This window comes from Ambystoma mexicanum, chromosome 3q (assembly GCF_040938575.1).
Source record: "Ambystoma mexicanum isolate Mex_15411 chromosome 3q, UKY_AmexF1_1, whole genome shotgun sequence".
NCBI lineage: Eukaryota > Metazoa > Chordata > Amphibia > Caudata > Ambystomatidae > Ambystoma > Ambystoma mexicanum.
In genome coordinates this window covers 462255791-462278059 of record NC_090926.1, presented here as the reverse complement: position 1 = coordinate 462278059, position 22269 = coordinate 462255791, and the positions used below count along the sequence as shown (strand labels likewise).

General features: G+C 45.6%; 1 protein-coding gene across 4 annotated transcripts in view; it reads right to left on the bottom strand.

The window, feature by feature from the left end:
• The window catches only part of LOC138582676 (histidine--tRNA ligase, cytoplasmic-like), a 556920-nt gene that overhangs the window by 194282 nt on the left and 340369 nt on the right, over positions 1-22269 (bottom strand). For all 4 annotated transcript variants that reach the window (XM_069654213.1, XM_069654215.1, XM_069654214.1 and 1 more), the window contains one exon: positions 4898-5044. In XM_069654213.1, coding sequence (XP_069510314.1) covers positions 4898-5044 — 147 coding nt within the window. The remainder of the gene's footprint in view (positions 1-4897; positions 5045-22269) is intronic.

Sequence of the window (22269 nt, the reverse complement as noted above, 5' to 3'; positions counted from 1 at the left end):
CTGCAGACGAAGCTCAAATCTGGAAGAACAGAGGCCAGATGCAGATTTGGGGAACAGTGGTCTCCCCAAATGGATGGGAAGAAGGAGTACTAATCTGCTGAGCATGGATGGTCCTTGGAGCGTGCCAAGAAGCAATAGAGAATTCACAGAGGTTATGCAAACCTCTGTGGCTGAAATTGGTAAAGTTGCTGACATGGGTCGAAGACAGAGGAGGACCCCTGCAAATAGTACCACTGGAAAGGCCAAAACAATGCTTCAGAAGTAATGGCACGAGGAAGATGGGAGAAAATGTAAACTGCGGACAAATCTTTGAAGCCCCAGGGATGACACAAGGAACCACAGTCATTATAGACCATTACTGGGCATGTGGATCCAAGGCATACCTAAGGCTATGGAAGAAATGGGGAGGCATATGCACACTGGTGAACGTTCACGTTCCTGCACTAGTGATCCCAAAAAATTACCTGAATTTGGACAGTTTCCCGAAAGCAGATGCTCACCTGAGAAAGAGGAGATCTGTGGGACTGATATCCAGGATTGTCACAGGTTTCCCCCCTTCTCACCTGTCTGTGTTGCTTGTTCGAGATCTTCGAAGAAGTCTTCTTTCGCACAGTTCGGGTTTTGTATAACCCTGTGCGTGGGTCCTCAGTTTCCAGCGTGCGGTTCGTGACCCGTTTCCAGGAGCGTTCAGATGTCCAGGGAAAAAGTCCAGGAAAAAGCCAAAGAGAGCACTCGATCGACGAGTGCAAGGAAATCCAGGAATGTAAGGTGAGGACAAAAGGGGAGTATGAAGGAGAAGGAATATTAGGGGATCGGGAACCAGGAATCAGTGGGAATCGCTGTATGAACTACAGCAGCACACGTCTGACTACTGCAAGCGGAAGCGTTGAGAGGTGCAGAGCCGCGGGGGGCGTGTCCGCTTTGTAGAACGCAGAGAGTACAACGCGGAGACTGGCAAACAGTGTTTCGTGTTCAGCGGCCATGTTGGGAGTACTGCTGAGTTCAGTACCCTATGGGTCAGGGACCATGAAGTCCAGAAGGGACGCGTCCGGTGGTTCATGACAAGGATGAAGAGAGAAAATGACTTCTCTGCCAGATCAGAAGAGGCATTCCATGCAATCCCATACGAACACAGGCTGTTCAGCCTCACCTCAGTGTTCACCACGATGCTCTTGCCACACATCCAAATTGGAGTGAATGCTAAATGGTTGCAGATAACCAGGTGGGAGTTATTGCAGACCATCAATGCCATTATAAAAGGATTTAACGTGATCAAAGAAGAGCTGAGAGTGATCAGACTGATGACCCTCCAAAACAGATATGTGCTTGACATGATCACAGCAATGCATGGAGGTGTTTGCGCAAAAATCGGAGAATCATGTTGCACATTTATACCATCGCACGATGAAGAAAATGGAACCCTAACAGAGGCCATACGCATGTTGACAAATCTAATGAACCAGATGATAGATGAAACGGATGAAGTGGACGATGACAGCTGGTTTGGGAACCTATTCTCATGGGTCCCACAATGGATGGCTGACATAATCAAGTTTCTGGGAGCCCTGCTAGTAATGATACTACTAGGTTTCTGTGTTATCAAAATAATCATCACACAGCGCCAGAAAACTGCAAAGACAGCCATTGGAATGAAAATCATGGTTGATGTCGAACCAGGGTGGAAGTCCAGAGACCTGACGGATGAAGAAATAAGAGACTTTGTGAAGGCCAGTGAATTTGCACCAGAAGGAACAAAGTTCACATATCCTAAGAAACGAAGAAAGTATGAAGGAAAATGGATTTACTGCAGTCCAAATGGACAATGCCAGCTAATGACCTGGAACAAAGATGAGCATGTAAAAACAGCAGGAAGTTTGAAAGGTGTTATAAAAATATTGACTCTAAAGATGCACACATTCACACCCTCTTGTACAAACCCAGAAGACGATGAACAAGACATTGAAGAATCAAAGAAAATAAATACAAAAGAGGAAGCAGAAGTGGTCGATGAACCGACCAGAGGGGGAGTGTGTAGAGGAGGTCCCAAGCATGGCCTGCACCCCTGCCCCTCATTTCGAGGTATTGGGAAAGCACTCACCAAGGTATGTGACGTATGAGGAACAGATGAACCAACAAAGAGCTTCACTGGGACTTTGCCCAGTGTACATTAGAAGACCCATACCTGTTGAAGCGCCCATAACCAGACAACCCTGGGCAGCATGGTACCCTATCAGACAGCCGTACCAGCCTCTGATACGAAACTAAGAGTACCTACAGGCGGTCCACGAAGAGACCCACAGAGCCCTAATGGAAGGCCAGTGGAAATGACACACGGGCCTCAACAGAATCGTGAATGAACAAAAGCGGCTATCGAAGACAAGCACGTCAGTGCGAGTAACTATGAAAACAAATGTAAAGAACACAGAGAAGAGACAATGTTAAAATGTAAAGAAACGCTGCGAGACAAGATGGAAGCAACCAACCAGTTAAACGTGTGTAAATAGGCTTGGAACGCAAGAGGCTGAAGAAAACAATACTGCTTGCAATGCTTAATAGAAGAATAGAGCGGCAAGCGCCATTCATATATCTACCTCAAATAAGGCACGCTATACAAGTGCGACTCCATTTTGTAAAAGCAGAAGTATGCCCAGGCGGGCAGAGGCCTGACAGGCCATGTTTCGTAACCCAGCCAGAGGCAAGAGAAGGAGCGGAATCTAAACTTAACAAAGAGTGGCTCATGCCTAGGAAATCGAGGTTATCCAGAGGAAGGGAGGAGAGCGTCAGCTAACAAGACTGAAACGTCAGAGCATAGCAGTCTGCCCCATGAAGGTCAAGATAAGGGGGGCCCATGCAGGTGGCGAGGCCGAAACAGAATTAAATACACTAAAAGCTGGAAACTGAAGCAGATTCATGGTGAACTAACACGTGACCAGCCAGGCGCGAAGAGGTACCACCGCCTGATGTCATCCAGAACCCAGGATGACATAACTTTTCCCGATAAGAGACTACAGTTTCGAGGCCATCCTCAGCCAACTAATTGACACATCGCCCTAAACCACTGATTGATGGAAAGGAGGCAGGGTGAATCCTGGGGCACAAGGCACCTGGGTGTCCATTCTGCATGCTGCTAATTAAAGTGGAGATTTATGTTTAGGGGTGTAACTTGCCCAATCATAATGGACCGAGTTATCTAGAGTCCTATATATCGTAGAACCAACGAGACTTCGTACTTGTAGTGACGTCTTTCACGCATGACGTAGAGGGATGGGCGTAGACGCCCACCCGATAAGAGTTATCCAATCCGCATGCTCTGTTACCATATACAGATATAACACCTATACTTAAGTTACCTTTCCTAACCAATTATATTGCATGTCGAGTTTTTTAGAATTAGACGTCAATGATGACGAATATTGCCTATAAGAATTGCTGTTCAACTGGAGTTCGAGGAAGTCGGGGCGAGACAGGTGATCGCAATGCTGCTGATTCCCATTTGTTTCCCTGTTTGATGTACTTGTCAATAAACAGACTTCCCTTTGCCAAATTACTGATTCCTCATTATTGAGTCGTGTTGGAGTAAGTGAATCCTGCACCCCCTTTCCTCACATGGTGGAGCTATCTTGTCTTACATGTTCTAGAGGGTGAGCGCTGACCTATGGGCCCGTCAGTGAATTCCTCTCCTCCTGAACAAGGTATCAGATTAAAGACTTCCAAGATCATCGCGCACTTGCTCGAGTTACCATAGTCGGGTAGTAAAAGCCATATATCAGCATAGGGATGCGCTCCGCAGTTGCTTTGAGATCCTTCAAAAACCGGATGATTTTGTGGTAGTTCCTGTGCATGAGGCCCAGGAATTCATTACAACTCTGAAAGTGAAGGAGTTCCTTTTCTTCCTTTTTTTGTTCAATGACATAATGCTCCTTGTTGACATTCCATATAAACAGCTTCAGAACCGAGATATTGATTCTGTGTATGTGTAGAAAGCTACTGCAACTTTTATCAAGTGCATTGGCAGAGTACATGAAAGCACTGAAGCTAAACCTCAACCAGAGGCAACTTTTCCAAGTCGCAATATAAATATGACCATTTTAAAATCGTTGGGCAAAAGAAGTATGTGACATGATAGTTACACAAGCCCAAGATTGCTTTGCATTTACTAAACATTTGGAGGGGGCCAAATTGTTGCAGAGTAACCCATTTCAAATAAATGAGCAGTCTTCTCCCAATGATGCACTGACTGCAACCATCCAAGCGTACCCCATGTTAAACAAGGAAATACTGTGCACTGAGCTTTCAATTGCTTATGAGAGACCGGAATTCTGAAGTGCAAGTGGGGCAACTTCTTTATTAAAATTGTTAATCGAAAACAATCTCGAAGAAGCATTTTGTGGGACAATGCATTTATAAAAAATTCTGTTTACTATCCATGACAACAGAGAGAGCGCTGATTCTCCAAACTGAAGGGAGTTAAAACATTCTTGAAAAACAAAATGACTGAGGATCGTCTGAATGCTTTGGCCCTGCTGTCCATTTCATCAAACAGAATTCCGTACAGTGCAACTTCCTATCTTTTACTTTTGAGCAGCACAGCCAATTTGCAATGGCTAGGCATCCTAACATTGATAAGGCTTTCTTGAATTTTTTGGTGTTTTGTAATGCACCACACGCAAACAAGATGGTTCAGAGCGCTGTGGTTGAAAGGGGGGGAGAAGGTGGGCTGGATTGTGGGACAGCGCATTCCAGCCTCTGAAGTCATGCATCGCTCATTTTAAATATCATCATTGAAAGTAAGCATGTTACAAGAAATGAATACAATAGGGTTCAGTGTAACTTCATGCAAACAGCAGCTGCCATTATTTTTACTGACAAGCTATTCCAGAAACGATGCGTCGCTCACCTCCTCTCTGGTTGCCACATTACGTAGCTTTATGACACCATCTTCCATCTCTTGCGCCCCAATGATAGCCACAAGAGGGATTCCCGTCTCTTCACAATAATGCAGCTGGCTTAACAACTTGGGGTTCTTCTTATACAGCATCTCAGCCTGCAGAGGAACAAAAGTAAATCTGTGTTGCCATCTCCTCATTCAGACATTGAAACATCACACACCCCTGGCGTACTTTGGAACAGAAAGGTGAGGAAAGCAAGCATGCCATAGGAGAATGATGGTGGCACACAAGGTTTAGGTGTTGTGTTGAATCCAAGGGATGGAAATTAAGATTGAATAAGCAGGAGCTAAAAGCATCTCCTGGGCATCCAGCATTAACCGGTGACCAAGAGGATGGAGCTAGAGTTCTGCAAATCAAACTTCCACATAAAATACAAACGTGTAATTGGGTCCATCATTTATTACCCAGTATGCTTTAAATGTCGCAAATATGAGTTACATTCACTTAGGTGTGTTTGATTGGCATCAGCTGGCATAGGTAGTTAGGTTCTTCTAGGCCACAAGTAGGTACTAAATAGCTCCCAGCTCCGCTCAATTTCAAACTCTGATAATGTGAGTGCTTAGCACAAAAGCGATTAATACGCAGATGTAAACCAAAAGGTGTCTTCTAGATCTTGAAGGATAATATCATACATTCCCTGTCCCACGTCTGGTTGTTGGCCTCAAATCAGGTCATGGGGGCTGAACGCCCAGCACTCTATGATGGTGCGGCCGCCTTTTCCAAAGGTCTAGAGGTAACCCTTTCCCAACTTTCCTAACAAGCAAGACAGTCTAAAAAAATGGCATATAACCAAACAATATAACGAAACCAAACACACATCTAGCATTGATTCCGTCAATTCAGCTGGCCCACCTGCCTCCCTCATTTCTCCATGGGGCCCTAACGGGGCCAAGTCTTGTGCTCCTACTGAAGGGGCCTCTAGGGGACCCTCGTGTATGGAAAAAGGGCACAATCACCACACACGAACTGATACGACAGACACAAGGTTGTATTCCCAAAAGCTAGGGTTTATTGTAAAGCAAATAGTCACAGTTGGCCAACTGGGTCCCACGCCCCACAACGTGTTTCCAGACCCCGGGGGACGCAAGAGAGTGAGAATCGTACAACAGTTGCATATATACAAAGCAGGCATCTTACAATCAGTGGTGACACATTCAATACCGCCCATAATGTATTTCCTTTGAATTGGGTACGATGATTGACAATTGTGACGAGTATGACACCTTCCAACATTTATTTAGCAACAGTTTGCAATTTCGTGAGCCTGCACACACAATTCTTTGTTATAAGAACACACTGCTTCTGTTCTCTGCAAGCAAGCTGTGTGCAGGGGAGAGACACAATCCAGGACTCGCTATCTCCTAGTTTCTATTTGTGTACTGGGGGTCAACTCGCTCTCCAGGGCTCCACAGGGCTCAGGAAAGGGGGGGCCGCAAAGAAGAGCATAATTCAAGCCATTTAATGTTCGCTTCTAACATTTCTACTGCCTTAGCGAGACTAGCTGGCACCTGTGTACTGATTAAATGCCTCGCTGGTTACTTCCAAGGACTTGTGAGGGAGGAGACCGGGCATTTCTGTCTGGGTTGCTGCATTATGTTTCAACAAGTCTCCTGCGACCTTGCTTTATGCATGAACAATAATGTACTAGTGGAGCAGAATAAGTTTTAATAGAAGGCAAGAGGCAAACGTTAGAAAACAAAATGGTGATTTGAATCACTTCAAAATGGTCGCACCTCTGTCAAGCTTATGGCTATGTATTTCTAATACTAAACACACAAGGCGATTGGTTTTCGGCCAACAAAGTACATTGCCTCCATCATTGAGGGGGTGTCTACTTTTTTCTGGACTGACAAACCCTCCTTTTGGCCGTATAAGTATCTGATTCTGAATCTTGCATACTACTGGTCTCCTCCTCATTGTCATTAATATTGATTGACATTAATTATTTTACTGTCTTCAATTTATCATTTCCGCGAGTACCCGATTTAGTAGTGCTCTTTTTTTCTATCATCTGTACACACTCCTCGCTTATATCAGTACACACTATAGGTAAGCAGTGTATGCAACAACAACAAGTCATGAATATTCCTAGCACTGCTATTAGGATCGTAAATAATTTCCATCCCCATTAGCGTAATACCTCCCAGAACCAGGAGCTTATGTTCAATTCCCAACTTCCGTCAGAGGAGTGTAGGTCAGAGCTTAAGACGTGCAACTTTCTTATCGCTTCAAAAATCGTAGGGGAGGAATCTCTTTAAAAAAATGCAACACTCTGATCCCTTGATTTTACAAACTACCCCACGATCAACCAAGATTACATCAAGAGCCATCCTATTTTGGAGTGTCATTAATCTAATTCCTTTTTCCTCCAATGTCATATTGTATAATATATCTGTTGTTCAATTTATTGTTTTCTCTAATATTCTGGACAGTTGTCTTATATTATATGAGTTTATTGCTTGGCCCCAAAATGGTATGAATGATTTTGCTATGTCTTCCGCGATCAAACCTCCTTCCTCATTTCGCTGTGGTCTTGACCTGGCCAATTTGGCTATATCGGCTGTTCTTGAAAGGAATACCCCCGGGAACAAAAATCCCAAGTAACAAGTACCTCCCCAGTTTCTAGGTAACCAAGGATACGCTTTTTCTCCACATATAAAATAAACAGGATCACCTACATAAACTGGCTCTACCTGGTTATCAAGGAATGCTATATTCATGCATCTAGTGAATGTCCCTACCGAATAGGAACCCTTTTTTCTCACGCAAAAGGGGACAGAGCGTGGACTATAATTTACTGCATAGGAGGGGGGCACTGTATCTTTATTTCCTTCCGGGTTCATATGAAACGTGATTACAGATGATTTATAAGGCACAAATAATCTGTCTTGTGGCATCACTACTGGTGTGACCAGTCGTGCTTTGTGAAATATAGAACAACCTACAGGTTTCATAATAATTTCTTCGAATTCATTCATATTTGTTCTATCTAATTGACCAGTTTCACTTTCGTTCCATTTCCCATAGTGTAATGTACTCAAGGATGAGTAACATGCAGAACTCAATGGCAACGGCTGCACATACCAACCAATTCCCTTACCACCATGCTGCGGCAAGTGGGCACATACCCAGCAATTATTCTTTCTCAATATTGAGTGAGTCATATTCATTATTAGCAGTAATGTGTTATTCCCATAACCTTCCCTGTGTCTCTCTTCCATTAGGGACAGAGTGTGTAATTACATGAACCGGCTTTCAGTAGTGGAGATGTTTCCAAAAGGCAAGAGTACTCCAAGGGGTGTATTTCTTCTAAGTACCATAATACCAGTACTGTCATTATTGGGGCTAATATACTCATTACGCATATGACTATCGTTAAGATCAGCATACAATTTTTTAGGCAATTTCTTTTGTGTAACCTACCAGTCTCTATAGTTAACTCATTATCAGCAGTGGTGCAGGAGGGGCAAAAGCTGGTTCCGGCATTTTTCTCTCGCTTTTCTTCTTCTCCACCAATGTTCGTCGTGAATGTCTCTTATCGTTGCACGCGTTCGAATGTCAATAAGTTCAGTAAATGTCAACAGTCTGTTCTGCCAGTTCTTAGCGACCTGGATTGCTATACGTTGGGCAAGATCTCTGTGCATCTGCACACTGCTCAAAGAACTCCAGAGCAGTTATCAATTGCCTTCTTACCATGTGAGCCCCTCTTGTCCGTAAGGGGTGATCTGCACATGGATTTTTTTTTAGCACCGAGGAGCCTCGCTCTTGGGCTGTCCGATTTGCACAACCCTCACGCCGCTCTTCTCTAGGCCTCCGGTTCCTACTTCATCTGCAATAGGAAACCGAGGCAACAAAGATCAAAAGAAATGAAGATTTGATCACTCCTTCTTCCTGTTCCATAAATTATACCGCCTTGCTCCTGGTATCGTGTGATCAATGAATAGTGTGGACGGACTTCCAGACTCGAGCTCGGAGTCAGCCTGTGGCGCAATGGCAGATGGTGGTGGACGCCAAAGTGATGATGCAGGTTTCGTTTCACTCTGCGGTGCAATGAAAGAGGGTGGGCGCCAAAGTGGTACGCGTTTTGTGTCAGCCAGCAATGATGCAGGTTCTGCTGGACAACGTTGGGGCACTCTTTGCCCTTCCTCTTTTATAGCAATCTTTTCAGGCTTCGTTCCAGGCTTTATTTCAGGATCAGACAGATTTTGTGGAAAAGAACTGGGAATAATTTCTTTCGTTTCTGGGACCGCCGTTTCTCTCTGGTCGTCTCGATCAGGCAGCTTTTCAGACGGCGATGGGACCTTTTCAGCGTGCGTTGCGTGTATCCATGCTTTCCTTCCGTCCACGCGGATTGCCGTTTGTATTGCTAAAAGTATCTGGCAGGGTCCATGCCATCTGGGTGCAAGTGATGTTTTTCTCTCAAAATTCTTGATCAGCACCCATTCTCCGGGTTCCAATGAATGCCCCGGACCAGTGTATCTGATGGGTAGAGCCTCCTGCACCTGCTGATGAATCAAACACAATTTTTGAATTAACAGATTACAGTAAATGCTGAGCACAGGATATTCAATCTCCATTAGCCGTTTTGGCTGTGGTGCACACCAAACATTCGCCGGTCTCCCCATCACTATCTCGAATGGGGAGAGCCTAGTTCTTGCATGCACAGTAACTGTCATGATGCCTACCCCCGGGGATCCAGATCAAGTCCAGCAACCCCAGAAGCAGGCATCAAGTTATTCCAAGCAAGCCCAACAACCCCTGCTAAGGGCTATTTGGGTGCAGTCCTGGCATCTATGGCACCAGGCTCATATGGAGAGTCAATTCTGGCGCCATAGGCGCCAGGCTCATAGATTAAAACTTACCTGATGCAGACCATGCTGCAAACTTACCTGATGCAGACCATGCTGCAAGAGCTCCAAGCCAAAAAGAGGCTTGGAAGGGACTACTTTATCTAGGGACTATTTTTTACTCGGGTGGGGTCGGGGAGGAATACTTACCTGGGACTACTTTGGTGGCTATTTAAACCACGCCCGAAGAGCTGCACACGCTTCGCGTTATTCTGCATCCAGCAGCGTAACGCTCACCGTGCCTGCAAGTCTGCATCCAGTCTTCTGCCACGCCCGCCTTGAGTCTGGAGCTCCTAGAAAAAGGGAGAAAGAAGGAGAAAAGATTAGAACAAGAGCAATACCTTTGATTCTTACCTGAATTCCCGATCCACCGCGCCTCTGAGCTGGAAGAAAGAAGTTATTTTATGCGCGTTGCCTCGCCTGCTGCAGCGCCGCGCTGATCTCACCGGCCTACGCAGCATCTTCACTATCCACCGCATCCTTCTGCATGTTCCCGCCGCACTCTGGCACCTAAGGGGAACACAAGAACAGCAAGGTGAGCCAAGGGAATAAACAGAGGCAATATTAGTTACCCCCCATAGACCTACCTGATTTTACCGCTGGGGGTACTATTCCTCTTCACGGGTCGGCACAGCCTCCACCGCATCTTCGCCGTACCCCGGCCCCTAAGGGGAAACAAAAGGACAGCAAGGTGAAACAAAGGGACAAACAAGGGGAATCCTCCTCACCACAATAGACTTACCTAATTTTACCGCCAGAGGCATTATTCCCCGAGACTTCATAATTTCTTTTTTTTTTTTTCTTTTTTTTAAATTTGTATCTGGTTTAAACACAGTTAAACCTTTACAAAATTTTAGAATAAAAATTTTCACAGTGTTACAATGGAAGAAGAAAATACATTTGCAACATTATTCCAAATATAAAATATAATATTCTACACATTATTCCAATTATTTTAATAATTTCTCTCAGCACCTGAATAAGGGAGAAAGCAACAGGTTACATACTGACATTATTTTATCGAACTGTGTTGGATAATACAAATCCTTACCTGAATGTTACCGGTTGCCACGAGGAACTCTTCGCTAGGGTCAAGCTGCAACCTGCAAGGAATCGGACAAGAGTGAAAGTCGGACAAGTCTTATGAACTATATACTTACGGCGCCTCGCCAGAAATCTCAGAGTCAATATTGTTCTGGAACTCACCAATTCCTTCGAACCAGTGAAGCAACTGGTTATCTACGCGCCCCTGCGCTCAATGCAGGATGGAGAGCTCATCTTTCCAAACCATCAGGTGAGACTATAAGAGGGGACATTAAAGGTGATCAGTGGGGAGAACAGCGGGGGTGAGGGTTAACACTGAACTCCACGGGTGGTTAATTCCCTTTCTCCATTTGCAGAAGAATACTCCTACGGGCCAAGCAAACAAAGCTAGGTGGGCCAGTCCAGTCTGTCATCTCGGCACCACGTGTCACATTGGTGGAGACCGCAGCTGTCCAGTTCAGATCGACGCCCCTGTGGGAGCCAGGTGAGCGTAACAGTAACGCTAGCGTTAATGAGTCTACCCAGCTCAACTTGCTCCCTGCACGAATTTTACTTATTTTGGCCTTTAAAATGCTGTTGTGGCATTCAATAAGACCGGCACTCATGGGGTGTCTAGAACAATGGAATCTCTCGTCAATCTGGAGACATGCGCAAATCTGCAGTATGACTGTGCCCACAAAATGTGGACCATTATCTGACCATATGACACAGGGCAGACCAAACCGGGAAAAATACTCCTTTAACATTACTTTTGCAGTGCTCATCACGGTGCATTCTTTTAATGGATATGCTTCCACCCACTTACTGAATGCACATATAACCACTAGAACATACTTCAAGTTTTGGCACATCTCCATGAAATCAAAATGGATTACCTCAAAAGGCATAGAGGGAGGGCCGAAACTGCCTGTTGCAGTCACCGTTCCCTTCCCCACATTGTGTTGTAGGCACGTGATCCAATTTTGGACCAGCCTCTCGGCATTCTTTATGTGTGTGTTCTCCCATACTGTAGCTAGATGCTGAACTATCTTTTTGGCACAAATGTGTGTAGGACTGTGGGCCATCGATACCATTGCAGTTACCTAGGAGTTGGGTAGCATCCAATTTTAACTTTTCTCGTCTACCCAGCAACCTTCTAGATCTAATTCAGCAGAGCCCTCAACCCACCTTTGTATCTCGTCAGCAGAGGCCTCTGCCTGCATCACTTTGTCAGTAGCAATTCCATCCTCTATCATGCAAGGCACTTCCTCAGACTGTACTGTCAACATTTTGGTATTCAAATCTGTGGCAGTTTGCTTCACAATCCTGTCTGCAAATGCGTTTCCCTCTCCCACTTTACATGTTACTTTTTTATGCGCCTCACATTTTACTATTGCTAGGCGCTTCGGACACAGAAGTGCAGACAGTAACCGTAAAATCAAAGGGCCATGTTGAATTCTGGCCCCATGTGATGTCAAGAAACCCCTCTCAGCCCAGAGTCGGCCAAAGTTATGAACCACGCCAAAGGCGTATTGGCTGTCAGTTTATAGGTTTACACTCAAATTTTCTGATATCTCACAGGCTCTGGTTAAAGCTATTATCTCTGCGGCTTGTGCAGAGTTGTCGGGGGTTCTTTTACTCTCTACAATACTCTTCAACGTGGTGATAGCATAGGCAGCAGTTGATGTGCCATCAGGTAATTTAAAACAGGATCCGTCACAAAACAGTTCTCCATCTGGCTCTTTTTGTGGGGTATCTGTTAAATCAATTCTTCCTTTCGTTTCTTCCTCAGTAACCATTAAACAATCATGGGGAGGTGATTCATTCTCAACTATTTCTTCCGTGGGCAGTGGCATTAATTCTGCAGGATTCAAAGTGCTACACCTCATAATTTGGATGTGTGGCGCAAAGAGGACAATTTTGTATCTAGTCAATCTAGCAGAGGTGAGGTGTTGCGTCTGCGTTCTATTTAATAGAACGTCTATGGCATGTGGCACCATCAAAATCAAGGTGTGGCCCAACACCATTCCTTCAGTTTGTTTTACTGACGCAGCAGCCGCTGCAACAGTTCGCAAACAACATGGTAGTGTGCGCGCTACAGGGTCCAGCGCGGAACAAAAATAGCCGCATGGCCTATTTCTTCCACCTTGTTCCTGTGTCAAAACAGCCAACCCGCAGCCCTCACTTTCATGTACAAACAATCTGAAAATGTTCTCATAATTTGGTGTGCCCAAAACTGGAGCTGAACACAATGCAGTTTTGAGCAGATCAAATGCTCTCTGACATTCTTCATTCCACTGCAAAGGCATCACAGCATCCTTTTTCGTCAATGCCACCATTGGCTTCACAATCAATGCAAAGTTCACAATCCACTGCCGGCAATAGGATGCCATGCCTATCATAGCTCTGACTCCTTTCTGTGTCTTTGGAATAGGCATACCAGAAATACTCTATGCTTTCCGGGGTCAGCCTTCTCCACTCTCTCGAAAGTAGGTAGCCCAAATAAGCCACCTCCTTTCGACAATATTGGAATGTCTTTAAGCTCGCTTTGTGGCCATGCGCTGCTAAATGTGTCAATAATAAAACAGTACTTTTTTTTACAAATCTCTTCTGTATCAGCAGCGATTGATAGGTCATCTATATACTGTAGCAATACACAACCTGTTGGTAATTCTAGCATATTTAGCTGTTCTTTCAATGCTCTACTGTAAATACTCGGACTCTCTGTGTAGCCCTGTGGAATGTGCGTGAATGTAAATGATCGTCCTCCTAATGTGAAGGCAAACAGATATCTGCTTTCCTTATGTACTGGAATACTGAAGAAGGCATTCTTCAAGTCAATAACACTAAAGTACTCTGCCGAGGCAGGGATCATTGTCAAAATTGTGGTGACGTCTGGAACCAATGGGAATTGAAGATCTACTACTTTGTTTAATGCACGCAGATCAATTATGAAACAATACGATACCTCATTACCTCCTTTCTTATACACCGGAAGAATGGGGCTGTTACATGTACTGCTTGTAATCTCTTCAATCACCCCCAATTTTACCAAATCAGAAACAATACTTTTCAATCCTTTCTCTCCTTCTGCTGAAATTTTGTACTGTGGAATACGCGGTAACATTACTCCTTCTTTTAAAACAATCTTTACTGGTTCTATTTTCAAGCATCCCACATCATTGTCATTCATCGCCCATATGCAAGTTGGCACTTTACTCAATTCTCCTGGCAACGGTTTGGACAAAAATTCAGATACTGGTAAATTCTGTGGTGAAATTGTTAAAAACACTCCATCGGGAGTGCAATGGATAACTGCACTCAGTTTTTTCAATAAATTTAAACCCAAAAGGTTTTCCCCACAATTTTCTGTCAAGAGAAATGGACAATATTCAGTGAATGGACCTAATGTCACTGCTACTGGTTGGGACACTGGATTGATCACTGGGGTACCTGCAAACTCTACTGAAATATTCCTTTGCCCTGACAGTGGTATTTCCAGAACCAAGTGATGGTCTATCGAGCACTTTTGCGCTCCTGTATCTACGAGAAAGCTATGCTCTCTATTCCCGACTTTCATTTCTGCGTAGGGTCCTTTTTGATTCACGGGAATAGACACTGGTTCCGACCCCTGTCTTGGGCTGGCCTATTGAGGAAATAACACATCATCCGATGTGTAATCACTACTATTACTATAGTACGTATTTGATTGGGTATCAAAAATGTTCCCGCCCCTTCCTCTATTTCCATTTTGCGTGTTCTGTTGGCTCTGATTTTGGCTAAAAGCAGTCCGATTTTGAGCTTGGTTCTGATTCTGGTTAACATTTCCTTGACTATTTTGGTGCTGCTGCATGTGGCTTCTTTTCTGCCCATTTGTTCCTGGATGCCCCCTATGCTGTCTTCTCTGGCCATACCCATTTCTATTTTGTAAATGTGGACATTGCGCTCGCCAGTGACCTTCCTCTCTGCAGTATGCACACTGATTTAGTCCCATAGGCCCTCCATGCATGTTCGAATTACTCCTACCTTGTGCGTTTCCTCTCCCTCTATTGTGTCCCGCCACTTGCTGAAGGAGCACCCTTGTTTTCAAATTCTATCCTTCACCTCTTTCTCTGTGTTCACTCTGTTCTCATAATATTGGGCCATATGCAATGCTCAACATGTTTGCGTGCCATGCACTTTCTGATGTCATTATTAGGTTTTGGATTGGAGGTAGTAACCCTCTCACATACTTATCGACAAATAGTCGTTTACCTGCTTCTGTGCTTACATCCTGTCCACTAAAATCTGTAAATACTTTTTCAAATTTGTTAAAATAATCTGTAGCTAACTCATCCTTGCCCTGAACGCATGCCGTCAATTTGTCCCATAAAATTCTTTTTTCTGGAACAATTTCTTTCAATATTTGTATTATCCGTGCTGGTAACGCTGCCATATTTGTCGATGGTTTTCCACCCGCTTCTCTATTCTTATCCTCTGCTACTAGATTCGCCCATGTGGCGCAATAGGCCACATCATCATCCACTTTTCTTATTTGCTTCCATATGTGTGCTGGCAGAAGTACTGGGAATATTAAATCTATGTCGTTCATAGTGAACATGGATGATTTCAAATAGGACTCTATCTCTTTATAGAATACCACTGGATTCTTTCTTATATCGGGAATCATCTGTTTTATGTTATTCACTTCCTGTCTGGAGAAGGTGACATGCACATATTGTGCTGTATAATGTGCTTCTGTTACTCGCGCTGGTTGGCCGCCTGCTGCAGGAATCTCTACCGTAGGCACAAAAATAGGTGGGACTTCTCTCATGGGAAATACTGCACTCACTGTCCCTCTCCCTTCTCTCATATGCAATACTATTCCTAAATCAAGTGATAAGGCTGTTTCTCCTGTTCCACGTTCTAGTGCTCTCTTGCATACTGCCATCATTTCAGGGGGGCTGGCTTTCTTCTCATCTATATCTTTGTCTAGCAAATATTCAACCATTGTCTGCAGTGCTTTCTTTTCATTGGCAAGGGGTATTCATCAAATATCTCATGTATTCCCATTGTGGGAATACTAGGATCTGAAATCCATCTTAACGCCTCTCGAATACACTTTTAGTTTATCACCCGTTTGTCTTGGCGACGGCAGACATCGCCGCTGTACATATGGTATCCCCGCTTCCCTCCTATCTCTCCTAATATCTTTATGTCTCTTCCCCGGTGTGGCAAACATTTCAGCATATTCATCATCAAGTTCATTCTTAAATTCAAAAAGTCTTTCTACATACTCCCTTATTTCTTCATCTCTCTCTCTCTACAACGGGCTAATGCATTCAAATCCAACAACTGTTGCGGCGGTAGAATCCCAATTAACTGTTTCCATCTCCCTGTTAAATATTCCCCCATGCATTCCAACAATACCTGTCTTTCATTGCTCCTCCTGAAATCATACATCGCAGCTAGCATTGACGTTTCATCATTCTCGTTTATATACATCTCTGCCTGTTCTTGCAACTCTCGTTTTCTCTCCTTGCTGATCGCACTACGGGTCACTCTAGCGCATTCACTTTGTCCTGTCCCCTCTCTCGTTTCAATGAGTTCAAGTTCAATTATTGGAGGGGCGGATGGGACAGCAACAATCTCTTGGGAGGGAGGTGCAGATGGGATAACGGGAAAGGGAAGTGACTGTTGCGGCGCTGGCTGGCTAATGCGAGGCGCTGATTGTAGGATCTGTGGCTGCGCTGGGGTTTTATCAGTAGGGAGGGGCTGAGCAACTGGAGGGGGCTGAGCAATAGTCACTGGCGCGGTCATTTTAGTCTCTCTCCTTGGGCCTCTCTTTGTATCAGTTAATATTTTGTTTATCAATTCATCTGATGAATGCAACTCTTGTTGTGGGTGTATTTTATCTATACTCAACTGACCACGTCTATTTGATATTCTCAAACTATCATCCCACTCCTCCTCCTGCTTTTCTTTCACTCTTTCTGCTTTTGACTTACGCCTGCGCGCGCTCTTCTCTCTACTTTTCCAACGAAGCATAGCTTCCCTTCTCCAGTCTCTAAGGATATCAAATGCTCAGGAGGTGTTTTCATTTTCATCAACACCTTCTCTAAGTAATCTATCCTCATAATCTCCCGTGATTCGGCCACTGCAAATCTTCCTCTTTTCTGGTTTGCCTATGCCAAATCTCACAAAACATTATCGCCGCTACACCATACTTCACATACATCTCATACGCCGGCGACCCCTCGGGTGGCACGACCTGGCCAGTTTCCAAAAGATTGTCTACCGCAGCGGAAAAATCCTGCTAAGGTGGACAATACCCCAGGCATGTTTTAACCTTACCCTCGGCTAATCAACCTTACACTGGGTTTTTGATTTTGCAAAATCAACTCTCAACCAATATCAGGGTTACTTTGAATCGGGCACGACTCACCTGATGAATCAAGTCGTCTTTCAAGACGCGATTCGTCCGTATACTGACGCAACCAATAATTGTCGTGTCTGCATATCTTGGCTCACTCTGCCTCATTTCAGGACCCTCGCCTCCTTGTTCTCTGGCCAGTTACGTCGATCAGGGATCAGTTGTGTGCAGATCTGCAAAGGAGTCTCTCATCACTTTCACAGGGGTGCCCCAAAGACCTCTTGATCCCGGCTCGATCGTCCCGTCCTCGTCGTTCTCTAAGACTTCCTTATTTTACAACGTACACGATGGAACAAGTGGGGGAGGGTCCCTATTCGGGTGCCATCTTGAAGAGGCCTCTAGGGGACGCTCGCGTATGGAAACAAGGCACAATCACCACACACAAACTGATACGACAGACACAAGGTTGTATTCCTAAAAGCTAGGGTTTATTGCAAAGCAAATAGTCACAGTTGGCCAACTGGGACCCACGCCCCGTGACGTGTTTCCAGACCCCGGGGTACGCAAGAGAGTGAGAATCGTACAACAGTTGCATATATACAAAGGAGGCATCTTACAATCAGTGGTGACACATTCAATGCCGCCCATAATGTATTTCCTTTGAATTGGGTACGATGATTGACAACTGTGACGAGTATGACACCTTCAAACATTTATTTAGCAACAGTTTGCAATTTCGTGAGCCTGCACACACAATTCTTTGTTATAAGAACACACTGCTTCTGTTCTCTGCAAGCAAGCTGCGTGCAGGTGAGAGACACATTCCAGGCCTCGCTATCTCCTAGTTTCTATTCGTGTACTGGGGGTCAACTCGCTCTCCATGGCTCTACAGGGCTCAGGAAGGAAGGCCGCAAAGAAGAGCATAATTCAAGCCATTTAATGTTTGCTCCTAACATTTCTACTGCATTAGCAAGACCAGCTGGCACCTGTGTACTGATTAAATGCCTCGCAGCTTACTTCCAAGGACTTGTGAGGGAGGAGACCGGGCATTTCTGTCTGGGTTGCTGCGTTATGTTTCAACAAGTCTCTCGCGGCCTTGCTTTATGAATGAACAATAATGTACTAGGTTAGCAGAATAAGTTTTCAGCAAAGCAGTTTTAACAGAAGGCAAGAGGCAAACGTTAGAAAACAAAATGGCGATTTCAGTCACTTCAAAATGGCCGCACTTCTGTCAAGCTTATGGCTATGTATTTCGAATACTAAACACATGAGGCGATTGGTTTTCGGCCAACAAAGTACATTGCCTCCATCATTAAGGGGTGTCTACTTTTTCTGGACTGACACTACGCCAATGAAGGAGCCCACCGATCCAGCCCATGCCCACCAAACCATGCCCCTAGCCAAGCAGCAGGAACCGTCCCCAAGTCGAGTTAGATTCTGCCTCCCTGTCTAACATTGTAAATATAAACCGCTCATATGAAGCCGCCTTAGCCATCTCCACTTCCCACATGTCCACAGCTGGGCAGTTCGCTGTGCTCCACATCCTCAGCACTATCTGCTTAGCAACTAACAGAGCAGTGTTCACCCATCTCTCCTCCAGATCCGTGCAAGTACTTAGTGCCGTCAGATCATGCAAAACACAAAATATTGGGTCTGTTGGCAATGCCCTTCCCAGAGTTTCCTCAACCCTCGATAGGATGCAGGCTCAGTAACTCTTCAACCTGGGACATGACCATAGAATGTGCAGTAAGTCACCCCCAGGGCTCAGCACCTCCAGTAGCTATCCGTCTTTGCAAGTCCTGCTTTCATGAGCTTCTGGGGTGTCTAGTACCGGTTTTGCAGAACCTTAAAGTGCATAAACCTAAGCCGTGCCTCCCAGGCCCCCCGTTCAAAACTATGTAACATCCTCATTAGCATGGACTCCGCTAGCCCCTCCCCCAGAGAGCTCCATCAATTTCTCTCTATCCCTTCATTATTCAGGGCATCACACAGGACCTCCAAAAGGTATAGCATAAAACTTGCCCAAACGGCCTCTGACTCCCTTCCAGGACCATACAAGCTTCACCAAAAGCGAACTTCTAGGCGGCGAGTTATGCAGTTCCCGCGCCGCGGATAAACAGTGAGCCATTTGGCCATATCGCCACTGCTCCTTATCTGCCAGGTCGAATGCCCTTGCTACCTCCTCCCATTTCTTAGGATGGCACCCTTCCCAGACATCCCTAAGGAGGCAGATCCCCTGTCTACTCCAATGCACCCACTGCACCACCCGATTCTCGATCTTCAGCGCATTATTATCCCATACTGGTTCCTGCAGATGCCAGAACTTGTAAACTTTGATTCCCACATGTGCCCTTTCCCACCCCAGGAAATTGGTCCCTATAATGGGGTGTTTCGTCATCCACAGGGTTGCGTCATACAGCATTGCCGTCTCCGGCATTCCAGACAGGATTTGCTCCCATCTCGCCCAAAGGGGCCCAGCCTGTGGGTCCAGAAAGAACACTACCGCCTGGGAGAGCTTATGCACCAGGTAGTACAGCCCCACACTTCAGAGTCTCGGGCCTCCCATTCCGACTGAGGCAGTGACATTTTGCCGTTTTTAGCCTGGGTCTCAGGTTAACCCACACAAATTACCCAATCCCACATTCATTTTCCTCATGATATTGGTTGTGACCTTCAGAGGCAGCATCCCGAAGAGATGTTTCAGCTTTGCTATCACTACCATTTTAACCATCTGTATTCTGCCCCACACTGAGCCATATAAGGCTGACCATCTAGTGAGATCCCCTTGGATTTTTCCCCAGACTCCATCCAAATTGTCCCCGATTAGCTCTCCCATGTCCCCATGTAGGTATATCCCCAGATGCTTGAGCCACTCCGCCACTCACTTCATCCATCCATCCCCTATACAGCTCCTAAACGTGCTCCCGTTAAGAGGCATTGCTTCAGACTTATCCCAGTTCACTCTGTAGCTTGAAAAAGCTGAGAAGTCTCGTATGACTTCCATTAACACCAGCATGGGGGTGTCCGTGGTGGCTAACGTTAACAAAATATCAGCTGAAGATTCTTTTATATGCAGACATCTGACCGGAGTATTGATTACCCTGATCCCGCTGTGTCCTCTTATGGCCAGGCTAGGGGCTCCAAAGCCAGGACAAAAAGCAGCGGGGAAAAGGGGCAGCCCTGCCTCATCTCTGCCATTGTGGAAAGCATCAGAGAGGTTCCCCCCCACTGCTTACCCTAGCACTCGGGTCCTCGTATAAGAGTAATCTTTCGCAAGAACCCTTCTCCCAACCCAAATCTCTCCAAGGTACAGAACATATACCTCCATTCCACCCGATCAAACGCTTTCTCCGCGTCCAGAGAAAGCGATATTGCCGGGAGTCTTCCTTCCCTTTCCTGACCTAGTACGTGAAGCAGTAACTGCATATTGTCCCCTCCCGATCTCCCTGGGGTGAAGCCCAGCTGTGTGTCATGCACCGGTTTCACTACCACCTTCCTTAGCCTGGTGGCTAGAACTTTGGCTAATATCTTCATATCAGCATTAGATAAGTGACATCAGCGTATAACTGCCGCATTGCTGTGGGTCCCTGCCCGGTTTGTAGATCACTGGGATAACAGCTCCATTGAGCTCCCCCCTCAAGGTCCCCTTCTCCGCCGCCTCATTGTACACTCCGGCCAGAAGCTCTGCTATCATCCTCCACCCAGCCCTATGAACTTCAATTGGGAAGCCATCCTCCCCCGGCGCCTTTCTACTATTCATGCTTGCGATACTATCCCCCCACTTCCTGTACCTTAATGGGGCCCCCTACCATTTGCTGATCCTCTAAGTCCAGCGGTGGGATCATTAAGCCTTCCATAAAAGCCTCCTCCTCCAAGAGCTTCTCTGCGGGTTCCGCCGTATATAGTTGTGTATAGAATGCCCTGAACTCGTTTAAGATCTCTCAGTGGTTCATAATGCACTTCCGACATTGGGCATGGAATTCCCGCTATCCACTGCCGCTTCTCCCTCTGCTTCAGCTGAGCAGTCAGCAGGCGGCCCGCTTTCTCCCCCTGCTCGTAATGCATCACTTTCAGTCTAAACAAGGCGCACTCTGCCCTTTTTGTAAAAAAATTATTTAATTCAAATTTTGCCTTCCACGGGCTCTTGTAGCTTGTCTCTGGTGGGTAGCCACTCATATTCCTTTGTCAGGGCTGTGACCCACCTCTCTATTGATCTCATTCTTCCCATCTCTTCTTTCTTCTTGAGAGCGCCCTTCTGGATTAGCTTGCCTCTGATGTAGGCGTTCTCCGCCGGCCAAATAGTAGCTATGAAGCTCACTAAGTCGGCATTGGTAAGCAAGTACTCTCTCAACCAGCTCTGCAACTCCTCTCTTTCCCCCGGGGACTTTAGGAGGCCAACATTCATCCTCCACCAATTAGTCCTCTGTTGTTCTAGGTGTAGATCCTACTCTATGGTCTGAAATGCCCCCTGGCAGAATATCACATCGGGACACCTTAAATAGTAACCCACGCGACACCATAAAATAATCAATGCGCATACATGTACCATGTACTCAGGGCGGAAAGGTATATTCTTCCGCCGTAGGATAGGCCATAGGTCCTAAAAAAACCTGCTTTCCCTGTCCCTTTTGTTCCCATCCACGTGTCTATCTGATTAATCTACATAGGAATCCAGGGGTAGATTCCAATCACCTCTCAGGATCACTGTTTGCTTGCTCATTTCTGCAAGTACTCTATGCAAAAAGGAGAGGAATGCCTGCCTCCCTGTAGATAGAGCATATATGGAGCCTACTGCCACCACCCGATCCCCTATATGCATCTTGACTGCCACAAATCTCCCCTCTGACCACATCTTAGAGACCCTCAAAGGAAGGAGACCACTCACCAGGATAGCAACGCCCTGCTCTCCCCCCCTTTCTACAGCTGTGATAGACCTTCCCCACTCAGCCTCTCCACAGCTTTTCCGCCTCTGTGGCCTTAAAGTGCGTTTCCTGTATTAGGGCCACATCCACCCTTTGCGCTTTCAAGTACTGTAAGATCTTTGCCCACTTTATATAGCTATTGAGGCCATTCACATTCAGAGATATGATTCGGAGAT